This window comes from Macaca thibetana, chromosome X, assembly GCF_024542745.1.
Source record: "Macaca thibetana thibetana isolate TM-01 chromosome X, ASM2454274v1, whole genome shotgun sequence".
In the NCBI taxonomy this organism is placed as follows: domain Eukaryota; kingdom Metazoa; phylum Chordata; class Mammalia; order Primates; family Cercopithecidae; genus Macaca; species Macaca thibetana.
Window position 1 is genome coordinate 118,773,711 of NC_065598.1, and position 13,452 is coordinate 118,787,162.

General features: G+C 37.1%; 1 protein-coding gene across 10 annotated transcripts in view; it reads right to left on the reverse strand.

Annotated features, from left to right (window-relative positions):
- THOC2 (THO complex subunit 2) overlaps positions 1-13,452 on the reverse strand; it is a 131,816-nt gene that overhangs the window by 100,199 nt on the left and 18,165 nt on the right. For all 10 annotated transcript variants that reach the window (XR_007722738.1, XM_050777340.1, XM_050777339.1 and 7 more), the window contains exons 2-4: positions 10,745-10,803; positions 4,684-4,775; positions 1,283-1,334 (exon numbers count right to left, since the gene is read on the reverse strand). Coding sequence is in view for 9 of the 10 variants with exons in the window: in XM_050777340.1 (XP_050633297.1) it covers positions 1,283-1,334; positions 4,684-4,775; positions 10,745-10,803 (203 nt within the window). In the remaining variant the exon portion in view is untranslated. The remainder of the gene's footprint in view (positions 1-1,282; positions 1,335-4,683; positions 4,776-10,744; positions 10,804-13,452) is intronic.

Below are 13,452 nucleotides of genomic sequence, written 5' to 3' on the forward strand. Positions count from 1 at the left end.
CTCAGAGGATGTCTTATTTTAAAGTGAATATTGGCTGGGTGCAGTGGCTCACACCTATAATTCCAGCACTTTGGAAGGCCAAGGTGGGAGGATCACTTGAAGCCAGGCATTCAAGACCAGCCTGGGCAAAATAGCGAGACTCTGCCTCTAAAAACTAACTAAATAAATAAAATGAATACAATAATGTTTGGCAACGTCTTCTATTAGATTCAAAGTAACAGAAAGCACAAGACTGGGCCTAGTGCCGTGGCTCATGCCTATAATCCCAGCACTTTAGAAGCTTCAGGTGTGCAGATTGTTTGAGCCCAGGAGTTCCAGACAACCCTGGGCAACACGGTGAAATCCAATCTCTACTAAAATATATACATTTTTTGTTTATATTTATATATATACACACATATATTTATATTTATATATTTGTTTATATATAAATATATGTTTGGTGTGTGTGTGTATGTATGTGTGTGTATATATATATTAGCAGGGCGTGGTGGTGAAATAGGAGGATCACTTGAGCCCAAGAGGTTGAGGCTGCAGTGAGCCAAGATCACACCACTGCAGTCCAGCCTGGTCGAAAGAGTAAGACCGTGTCTCGAGAAAGAGAAGAAAAGAAAAGAAAGCACAGGACTGACTGATGGGAAACCTGTGCTCAGTTATTTTCATCTAGATCTAAAATTGGAGAAAAAAAAATTATAATAAACATTATTTTTTAAATCCATGCCATGGGACACTACATTTCATTCTAAGTCACAGAAATACTCCTTTTTTTATCTTGCATGAATCCGTATTTATTCTGGAAAAATAAAGAAGTTGCTATTCCCAAAGCTGGTTTCTCATCCTCAAAACAAAAGTACTTTTGATTACTTTGGCTCTTCTTGCTCTTTCTAAAATTAAGAAGAATCAAAAGAGTACAATAGCAAAGTATTTCTTGAGTGTCCTAAGTATGAGATTCTGACATCATTCATTGAAAACCTGCATTAAATAAGATTATTTGGTTACCAAAATCTCAGAAAACTTGGCCTTTTAACTTGAAATAACTTAATTTAGCTCAAATTTATACAAATCTACATTGTCAAAAACTCAAACAATCTGAATTATACCTCTAAAGCTTGTTTATAACATTATGACATTTGACTTATATTGCTATATTCTCTACAAAGAATCAATTTGCTTCGAGATTTGCAGAAACATTTGTAAAATTCTTAGTTTAAAACATTTTATTTAACAAACATTTGACTTACCAAACAGCACATTACAGGTGAAATAAAGGCTTAATACCTACCTAATATGCAGAATACATCAGCAAGAATGGAGGGCATATCCTCACGAAATTCCTAATTTTAAAAATATAATTACAGTAAATAGCAAAAAAGCACACAGCAAGTATTAGGGTTTCATAATAACACTCTTCTGTGAAACTTAGAAACAAAAAACGGCTGGGAGCAGTGGCTCACACCTGCAATCCCAGCACTTTGGGAGGCCAAGGAGGGCAGAAGACTCGAGCCCAAAAGTTTGAGACCAGCCTGGACCACGTGATGAAATCCCATCTCTACAAAAAAAAAAAAAAAAAAAAAAAAAAAAAATTAGCCAGGCATGATGGCGCACTAGCTACTCCGGAGGCTGAGGTGGGAGGATCATTTGAGCCTGGGAGGTGGAAGCTGCAGTGAGCCAAGATCGCACCACTGCACTCCAGCCTGGGCAACAGAGGAAACTCTGACTTTAAAAAAAAAAAAAAAATTTATTTCCAGGTGAAGCTGAAAAAATTTTTTAAAAAAACCAAAAACCCCATCATTATATTGACAAATATTAAAATTCTTCAAGTAAACTTTCATAACAAAGACGAAGATAATGTTTGCAAAAAATGTTTATGTCTGCCATGAAATAACTTGATTAAAAAACGGAAACCTAAACAAGCACTTTGGGAAATATTAAAGAGCACAAACGAGTAACATTTTTCCAATGAGGTTTCATTTTAGAAATCACATGAATTTAGAGTACCTCATACCTACCTAAAGGAAGACTGTTAAAAATGGTACATTTTTCACCCAAGACTTTAAATGTTGTGCTCATGCCTGAGTCAACATTTGATCTATGCAAAAATCATAATGGTATCAGAAAAACAGAAATCTTGAAAATACAAAACCAGCTAAAAAGCTAAAAGCTGGTTTGGGGGGGTTGTTTTTTAGTTTCAGGAGGTACATGTACAGGTTCGTTACATGAATATATTTCGTAATGCTGGGGTTTGGATTTCTATCGAATCCATCATCCAAATAGTGAACACAGTACTGAATAGGTAGTTTTTCAACCCTTATTCCTCCTCCTCCCTCTCCCCTTTTTTAGAGCTCAATGTTCTCTTTATTTTCTTTATTCACTCTTGTAGCCTTTGGGGAAAATGACCCAAAATCGGGCCAGGCACAGTGGCTCACACCTGTAATCCTAGCACTTTGGGAGGCCAAGGCAGGTGGATCACAAGGTCAAGAGTTCAAGACCAGCCTGGTCAACATGGTGAAACCCTGTCTCTACTAAGAATACAAAAATTAGCCGGGTGTTGTGGCATGCGCCTGTAATCCCAGCTACTCGGGAGGCTGAGGCAGGAGAATTGTTTGAACCTGGGAGGCGGAGGTTGTAGTGAGCTGAGACTGTGTCATTGCACTCCAGCCTGGGTGACAGAGCAAGACACCGTCTTGGGGAAAAAAAAAAAAAAGAAAGAAAAGAAAAGAAAAGGACCCTCCTGTTTCTGAATAAAAACTTCAGTATTATTCTAGACTTGTCTCTTGACTTTCTACTCCCACACTCAATTTTAGGGCTATTTTCCATTAGAAGGGATCATAGTTCACTTATTGCAGTTAACAGTTTGCTGGCAGTACAGCAACCCTAAAATTAGCCTATTTTCAGAAACTAAAGGAAATTCTAAAGAAAAATCTGGCAGCTGCAAAGAAATGCACAAGATACTCTTCTGTGGGTAAGATACTGGACAGTGTATAGTACTAAGAGAAAGCCATGACAAAGACAATTAAGCTGCAGAAGTATCTATAAAAACATCATTAAGTATTCAAAAGAAAGAAGCTATGTAAGAACCAAACATACATACATAAAATTCACTTGAACTATCCATTTTCAATAAATGGAAAAAGAATCAGAATCAGATCCCATAAACAAACTAAAACCTATACCAATGCTCAATTTACAAAATGAAATAACCTTGTCAATCAGATTTTAGCCTCAAATTTCTTAAGGGCTCTGAACTCTGGTTACGTCTATTTAAATGCAAGTACTCAGGCCACTTGAAGATCAGAAATATAGTAAGATAAGAGTTTTCAAAAATGAAAAATTAGTTATTTAAGAAAGATTGGCAGCAACTGAATTTTTTTAACGTTAAAAGAAAAAAAAGGAAATAGACTACTCCAGCATGAACTAATGCTGTTGTTATCAGTTGGAGATAATTTAGAGACAAAAGGGAAATTCACTGAATTCCTACTGCTCAAATACACCCCAATATGGGGTGGAAATCACAACAGCTAAACTTAGAATTTCCTTAAGACTATCCCTGGGAAAGCACAAAAAACATACAAATATTACCTCCCCTGACAGAAAAAAAGGCTACAGAAGATTAAAGAAACACAGTAAGAGAAGTTCAGATTGAGACCAAGAAGCTTCAATTCCCACACCTTAATAAAACCTATTATAAAAGCTATTCTGAATTTTATTTATATACAAGTTCATTATAAATGTATATATACATACACACACACAAGATAATTTTATTCATATACAAGTTTAAAAACCAGCTTAATAATAAAAGAACAGCACACCACTCATAAAACCTCAAGCTTAACTACTGGTTTACAATGTGAAAGCCCATCTTCCAATTCAAATGCCAAACCACCATGAAAAACATTTGGTCTGAATCTAACTTAAATTCTCCAAAGAAAGAGTGAAACAGAATAACCATGTAAAAGGGTTTTTTTTAATCTAGTCAATTTTTTTTAAACCATAAGTAAATGAAAACTGGCACCAAGTGAATGTTAGAGCCAAGCAATAGCAATTTAAAATAATTTAATCCTCAATTTTTAAAATATATTTAATTTCTAAACATAACTACAAACAAAAAAATGACTTATATTGAGAGAAAAATATTTTAGCCAATTTATGTTTTTAGAGTGGCGTTTTTAATTAAGGATCCCTTAATTTCTTTTTTTTTTTTTAATTATACTTTAAGTTCTAGGATACATGTGCACAATGTGCAGATTTGTTACATATGTATACATGTGCCATGTTGGTGTGCTGCACCCATTAACTCATCATTTACATTAGGTATATCTCCTAATGCTATCCCTCTCCCCTACCCCCACCCATGGATACCTTAATTTCATTACAGCACAGCCTTTTTTTTTTTCCCCTACCAGCTTACCTGATATTTCCTACTTTAGTAACAACCAGATAAAAAGATTAAACTATCTGTGTTCCTGTCTGGCAAAAACGGCTTACCAATATCATCTTAAAACATCCACTACTCCCTTCCATAGTTTTGAGGGGAAAAAAGAAAAAAAAAAGAAAATTTTAAAAATCCATCCACTACTATAATTTTGAATAAAATACAAGTTATAAACTTCAGGGATCTTTGTGTCAAAGCAAAAGATATATAACAACTATTAACTTAAAAATATGTATATACATACTTACACTAATGTCATTAAGAACATTAGATGCCTGTTCATGCTTTAAATTTCCTTTAATTACATGATATGACAACTCATAGAGAGCTTGCTGGAAATCTGTTGAACATAAGAGAAATAAATGTAAGGATACAGTCTCTTGAACATGAAAAGTAAATCTATATATTTCCTACTTCTCAGAATTATTATAAACATCAATAATGAAAAAATATAATTCTAACACTTTTCCTCTAGCACTTTTTTCTTTTTCACAAAAACATAAAATTAAAAGGTTAGAAAAATGTTAACCACCTCTCCACTACTATAACTACAGCTTGAGCATTCCTTTCCAGTTTTTTCTGTATGTCTACAGATTTTACATATTTAAATTCACCATGCACATCATATAGCATTCTGATTCCCCCCAAAACACTTTTAAAGCATTTTTTCATGCTACTCAAGTCTCTCTAATTATTTTCAATGAACTCTAGCGAGTGGATTTAAACCAATCATTCTCCTCACTAGTAGACTTCGGATATATTCTCAATTCAATCTCAGGGCTATAGTGACAACAGATAAAGAGTAGCAGTAAATATACTACCGAGTTTTAACCATACCCTAGAGTGAGAGAAGTTTCTCCCCAAATCTAAAATCTCTTTGTCCCATAAAAATCTAACAAAAAATACATGTATAAAATGGTAGTTCTATGATAACTGTCAACCACAAGTAGCAACATTCACTATTAATTACCACAGTCCCCTTTCCTGAAGAAAGATATTTTGGTTTTGGAATGGGTAGTTAGTGGCCAGGTGAACACCTCTTTCTGGTCATCTTTTTTTTTTAAGTCCCATGTACTAAAAACTCTACCTCCTTCCAATCATGAGAAAGTAGTTAAACAAGAAGCTTTAAAGATGCTAATGTAAAATAAAGTCTATTTATAATCTACTTTTGAGCAGAATCAAATTTTTTTCAGAACCAAACAGCAAGTTAAAAAATCAAATATTTGGCCGGGCGCGGTGGCTCAAGCCTGTAATCCCAGCACTTTGGGAGGCCGAGACGGGCGGATCACGAGGTCAGGAGATCGAGACCATCCTGGCTAACACAATGAAACCCCGTCTCCACTAAAAATACAAAAAAATTAGCCGGGCGTGGTGGCGGCGCCTGTAGTCCCAGCTACTCGGGAGGCTGAGGCAGGAGAATGGCGGGAACCCGGGAGGCGGAGCTTGCAGTGAGCCGAGATCGCGCCACTGCACTCCAGCCTGGGCGACAGAGCGAGACTCCGCCTCAAAAAAAAAAAAAAAAAAAAAAAAAAATCAAATATTTTAAAAATCTTCTTAGCCAGGTGCAGTGGCTCACACCTATAATACCAGCACTTTGTGGAGCCAAGGCAGGAGGATGGCTTGAGCCTAGGAGATCGAAACCAGCCTGGGCAACATAGGGAGACCTCATCTCTACTAAAAAAAGAGAAAAAAAATTAGCCAGGTGTGGTGGCGTGCACCTGTTATGCCAGCTACTTGGGAGGCTGAGGCGGGAACTTGTGCCCAGGAGACTTCCGGAAGTTGCAATTAGTTGTGATAGCACCACTGTCTCAAAAATAAAATTTAAAAAAAACTTCTCCCCTGCTATGACTCCTAGCCACAAAAAAGAACATAATAGAAATCAAAATGTATATAAATCCCCCCTTAATGAAAATACTATTTTGCAGTAAAATTAACTTGTTCATTAAATCATTTGCTATTGCTATTGCTAATAATTATTCCAAGTATTTATGAAGAATTATTTATTAAATATATTCTGCCTATTTTACAACTATATCTTCATTGTGCTTTTAAATAAACAATATAAAAACAAAGGAAAAAATTTCTATTTTTTGGTATTGTAGGTATAAGAGGTCAACTTCATGCTTTGTATTTCCATGAATAAAATGCTTTACAACAAACAATACTTATTTAAAATTTTCCAGACAATTAAGGTGGGTTTTTTTTTTTTTTTTTTTTTTTTAAGCAATCAGAGGAACAAAATAGCCAATTATCAAAAACTAAGGTCCCGTGAGAATATGTCCTCTGGTACTCATAGCGAACCAGGGAAGTCTAATCTTAATCACAGAAGGAGATTAAAATAGAGAACAAGTGACCTGGGTCATTTTGCTGACACTAAAGTGACATAAAAACAATCATACTGTGATCCACACAGCAGCAACGATAGTTCTCAAATCACAAGTTTTCTTTTTTTCTTTTGAGACACAGTCTCGCTCTCCAGGCTGGGGTACAGTGGCGCAATCTTGGCTCACTGCAACCTCTGCCTCCTGGGTTCAAGCGCTTCTCCAGCCTCAGCCTCCCGAGTGACTGCAATTACAGGCGTCCGCCACCAAGCCCAGCTAATTTTTATATTTTTGGTAGAGACAGGGCTTCACCATGTTGACCAAGCTGGTCTTGAACTCCTGACCTCAAGTGATCTGCCCGCTTTGGTCTCCCAAAGTGCTGGGATTATATGCGTGAGCCACCATGCCTGGCCTAATTCACGAGTTTTCTAAATGCCTATTTAAGAATGGTTGGGAACTCCTACTGTGTTTTATCCATAGAAACTGTAAGTGGTGGTTTAAAACTATCAGGCTAGTTCCACAGAAACCTATAAAATCTATATTGCGGGTGAAAAACTTTACATTTACAATGAGGAGGAAAACTTATAACCCTTATAGTTATCCACAAAAAATTCAATAAAATATTTTATCTTAACGCTAACACTTCAGAAAGAGTAGTTTTAAGAATGGCCACCAGAGGCCAGGCACGGTGGCTACACCTGTAATCCCAGCACTTTGGGAGGCCAAGGCAGGCGGATCACAAGGTCAGGAGATCGAGACCATCCTGGCTAACACGGTGAAACCCTGTCTCTACTAAAAATACAAAAAATTAGCCGGGCGTGGTGGCGGGCGCCTGTAGTCCCGGCTACTTGGGAGGCTGAGGCAGGAGAATGGCGTGAACCCAGGAGGTGGAGCTTGCAGTGAGCCAAGATCGCACCACTGCACTCCAGCCTGGGCAACAGAGCAAGACTCTATCTCAAAAAAAAAAAAAAAATTAAAAAAAAGAATGGCCACTAGAAGGTACTTCTAGAGATTCTTAGTTTTTGCAGGGTTTGAATGTTGAAGACACCAATTCTTGGTTATGTCTAATAATATTACTAGTACTACTCATGTTTGTTTTTTTTAAACAATAATGTACTGTTTATTTTCAAATAGCTAGAAGGGATTTTGAATTTTCCCAACACAAAGAAATGATAAATGTTTGAGGTGATACACTAATTATACTAATTTGATCATTACACATTATATACACATATCAAAATATCACACTGTACCCCAATTACTCATGTTTATTAGCCATCCTTACAGTGTTGTTTCATTGGCAGTGGTTGGGATGGGGGGAAGGTGATTTATAAAAGAAACAAGGAGAAGCAGTGTGTGCAAGGGAAACTGCCTGCCTGAAATGAAATTAATTCAAAGGAAGGGCAGAAAGAGAAAGGTCAGAGGGAACACTGCCCAAACACAAACCCCTAAGACAGAAAAGAGATTCTGAAGGAATGACATTCAGTCAGTTTCCTGCTAGGACAACAAACTGGAGCCCCTCAAACCAAAGCCTGACTGTTGACAGAGATCAGCCAAGGAGTGAGTATATGTGTTAAGGAAACAAGCAAGGGTAAGAGAAGGAGAGCACTGGCACTTCTGCCAATAAGGCCACACTCATAACTATTTCTGGTTTCACATGTGAATCAGAACCATGCAAATAAACAATAACCTAATAGTTATTAAAGATCCAGAGTCACATTGTTACACTATTTACACTATCATTTATTGAAAATTCTTCTATTTTATCCACCTAATGTTTCTATTAAACAAGATCAAAGTTAACTGAGATGTTAAAAACTGATTTTAAACACGGGGAAGAAAAAAGATAAAGTACCCAAGTATTTTTAGAAAGGAGTCTTTCTGTACATTCTTACACTTCAGACAGTCAACTAACTTAAACAAGAATACATTACTGTCTATCAACCTCAAAAATCTTTTGAGTGATCATGCAATTTTATAAGCAGGATAAACAAGAAAATAATTTGGGGATGGCAGGCTAGGAATGTTAATTCTTAAAACAGGTCTTACCCATATGACAGGGTAAAAAATGGCTTTTTCATTTGTTAAAAAAAAACATTTTTCACTCACACATCCAAATGTTCTTTTTATGAGACAAGGTCTGTCACCCAGGCTGGAGTGGAGTGGTGTGATCTTGGCTCACTACAACTTCTGCCTCCCGGGTTCAAGCGATTCTCGTACCTCAGCCTCCTGAGTAGCTGGGATTACAAGCGCACGCCATCACACGCAGCTATTTTGTTTGTTTGTTTGTTTTTTGGTTTTTCGTTTTTTTTTTTGGTAGAGATGGAGTTTCACCATATTGGCCAGGCTGGTCTCGAACTCCTGACCTCAAGTGATCTACCCACCTCAGCTTCCCAAAGTGCTAGGATTACAGGCATGAGCCACCACACCCTGCCCAAATGTTCTTTAAAAAGTATATTCTCAGCTATGCAAGGTGGCTCATGACAGTAATCCCAACAATTTGGGAGCCTGAGGCGAAAGGACTGCTTGAGGCCAATATGAGACCAGCCTGGGCAATATAGCAAGATACCTCATCTCTACAAAAAAATAAATTAAAAAAATAAGGCTGGGCACGGTGGTTCACACCTGTAATCCCAGAACTTTGGGAGGCCGAGGCGGGAGGATCACCTGAGGTCAGGAGTTCAAGACCAGCCTGACCAACATGGTGAAACCCCATCTCTACTAAAAATACAAAATTAGTCAGGCATGGTGTCACATGACTGTAATCCCAGCTACTCAGGAGGCTGAGGCAAGAGAATCGCTTGAACCCAGGAGGCAGAGGTTGCAGTGAGCAGAGATTGCACCATTGCACTCCAGCCTGGTCAAAAAGAGTGAAACTCCATCTCAAACAATAAATAAATAAATAAGCAAGGAGCGGTGTTGCACACTTGCAGTCCCAGCTACTTGGGAATCTGAAGTGGCAGGATCGCTTGAGCCCAGTTTGAAGCTGCAGTGAGCTATGATTACACCACCACTGCATTACAGCCTAGGCAATGGAAAGAGACCCTGTCTCCTTTAAAAAAAAAAAAAAAAAAAAAAAAGACAGAAAAAAAAAGAAAATATATTCTCTCTTATGAAAGTTATAACTTTTGGTGGAACAAAAATAAGCATATATATATATATATATGTAAAATTATGTTCTTAATCTTCTATTCACAAAAGCATAATTTAAATGACCATAATACATTTTATCTAATGCTTTTGCCTTCAAATAGAATATCAGTTATAAAAATGTATTTTCTAATTTAAAAAAATACTGTGAGTTTTACCCCCAACAATACTACAAATGTAAATGCTTTACACTTACTAGACACAATCGCTTTTAGTTTTGTCCCTCCTTTGCCAAATCCACATGTCTAATTTTAAATTAATAAAACGTTAAATAGTAAAATCTTTTGAAACTAAAGATACTGGAAAATTATAATATATACTATTTAATTATATAATATTTTATTTAATAAATCATATCTGTGATATGCAATAAACAACTCCTTTGTTTGAATGTTTTCCATGACAACTGCCTTTAACAAGATCCCCAGACACCACCTAAACATAACCAGCTGTAGTAAAAACACTGAACCTCAGTTTCTGGAAATTTTCTAGTGCAAATAAGATCAGAACAATTTTTCTTTCCATGCTATCTTTTCTGTCATATTTATGATTGATACAGCTAACAACTGCTGAAATTTAGCTAAATATACCAAGCCCCAATTACAAAAGTCAAGCAATATCATATCATTATAATGCAGGTCAAATAACATCGGTATACAGAGATATAGTCTTACTGTAATTACAGTTTTAATCCTGACTATAATATAACCATGTAAAACCTTTATGTAATGTGAACTATCTTACACCTTTTGTTTTCATACCTAACAATGAATAGAAAGCAGACAGTTACTAATTTTAATCAAGCCAAAAATAACTAAGATACTTTTAAAAATCTTACCTCTATACGTCGAACTATCATGGCTTTTATTTTCACTGAGGATCCGACATAAATGCAAACTAGAATAAAATAGAAAACATTTCAATTTCCACCATAACATGAGATGATGCTTATAGAGCAAATTATATCAACTGGCAAGTAAAAAAAAAAAATTTTAATCAGGCATTTATTCTGCCTTTCATATACAAACTGTACCACTGGTAACTCATAGAAGATTAAAACTATCTCTGTAGTAATAAAGAAGGAATTATGAAATTAGAATATCACCATTTTAAGATCCCTAATTAATTACAGAATCTAGGCCAGGCGCGGTGGCTCACGCCTGTAATCTCAGCACTTTGGGAGGCCGAGGCGGGCGGATCACGAGGTCAGGGGATTGAGAAAATCCTGGCGAACACGGTGAAACCCTGTCTCCACTAAAAATACAAAAAAACTAGCCAGGCGTGGTGGCGGGCACCTGTAGTCCCAGCTACTAGGGAGGCTGAGGCAGGAGAATGGCGTGAACCCGGGAGGCAGAACTTGCAGTGAGCCAAGATCACGCCACTGCACTCCAGCCTGGGCGACAGAGCGAGACTCCGTCTCAAAAAAAAAAAAAAAAAATTACAGAATCTAGGCATCTACCAATGGCTGCTCACATTACAAAAAGAGGCCAGGCACGGTGGCTCACACCTGTAATCCTAGCACTTTGGGAGGCCAAGGCGGGAGGATTGCCTGAGCTCTGGAGTTCAAGACCAGCTTGGGCAACACAATGAAACCCCGTCTTTACTAAAATACAAAAGAAATTAGTTGGGCGTGGTGGCATGCACCTGTAGTCCCAGCTACTAGGGAGGCTGAGGCAAGAGAATTGCTTGAACCCAGGAGGCAGAGTGAGCCAAGATTGTGCCACTGCACTGCAGCCTGGCAACAGAGCAAGACTCCGTCTCTACAAAAAAAAAAAAGAAAGAAAGAAAGAAAAGAAAAGAAAAAGAGACTATGAAACATTATGTGCCTCCAGATTCTGATGAAAGAAAACACCATGCAGGTTGGGCATGGTGGCTTACACCTGTAATCCCAGCACTTTGGGAGGCCAAGACAGGCAGATAGCTTGAGCCCAGAGGTCAAGACCAGCCTGGGAAACATGGTGAAACCCTGTCTCAACAAAAAATACAAAAATTAGCCTGGCATGGTGGCTCACGCTTGCACTCCCAGCTACTCGGGAGGCTGGGGTGAAAAAATCATCTGAGCCCAGGAAATTGAGGCTGCAGTGAACCATGACTGCTCGCTCCACTGTACTCCAGCCTGGGCAACGGAAAAAAAAAAAAGAAAAAGAAAAAAGAAAAAAAGGGAAAAAAGAAAAGAAAGCATCACCCACCTATGAAATTGTCTTGGGGGGGGGAAAGTGTAAATCAAAATCTGATCAAGCCATCTAGATCCAACTACCAATTTACAGAAAAAGACCACAGAGAAATATATTAAGAGATACCATAGGGATACAGTCACCAAAATTCAAACTGTGGGAAAATCTAACAGAGAGTGACCCAATCTCTTGAACAAACAAATTGCAAGGAAAAATATAATAAAATATAAAAGAAGAGTACAAGAGAGGAAAAGAGGAACAGAAGAGCTACAAGACAGAAAAACAATTAACAAAATGGCAGTAGTTAAGTCCTTTCCTGTCAGTAATTAATTACCTTAAATGTAACATCTAACTCCACATTCAAAAGACAAAGTATCTAAATTGATATTTTTTAAGACAAGCTATTTTTTTTAAAGCTGTATGCTGTCTACAAGAAACTTCTTTTAAATTTAAGGACACAGGCAGGCTGAAAGTGAAAGGATGGATAAAGATAATCCATTCAAATGTTAACCAAGAGAGAACAGGGGTGCCTATGCTTATATTAGACAAAATATACTTTGAAAATATAACAATTATAAATATATACACATACTACATCAGAGGACAAAAGCATATGAATATATGTGACACAGAACTGAAGAAATAAATAGACATCAACACAGTAATAGTAGGGAATTTCAATACACTACTTTCCATAGAATATCTAGACAAAAGATCAGTAAGGAAACAGAAGACTTGAATAATACTACAGACCGAATGGATTTAACAGACCTATCCATAACATGCCACCCAAGATAAGGAGACTACATTCTTCTCAAGCACACACAAACCTTTTTCCAGGCTCTAACATGTGATCTAACCTTCTGATCACATTAGATATCACAAAAAAATAACACATTTTAAAAGACAGAAATTCCAAGTATCTTTTCCAAACACAATGGAATAAAACTAGATATCAATACCAGAAAGAAAACTGGAAAGTTCACAAATATGTAGAAATTAAACACATTCTTGAACAACCAAAGAATCAAAGAACAAAATCAAGAAGGAAATTAGGAATTATCTTGAGACAAATGAAAATGAAAACATAAATACCAAAACTTACAAGATATACCAAAAGCAGTTCAAAAGAGGAAATTTGTAGCAATAATTTTTTTTTTTTTTTTAAACACAGTATCTCATTCTGTCACCCAGGCTGGACTGCAATGGCAAAATCTTGGCTCACTGCAGCCTCGATCTTCTGGGCTCAAGTGATCCCCCCACCTCAGCCTCAGCACCCACCCCCAACACCCCATTAGGTGGGACCACAGGTGCATGCCACCATGCCCAGCTAATTTTGTATATTTTGAAGAGATGGGTTTCACCATGTTAC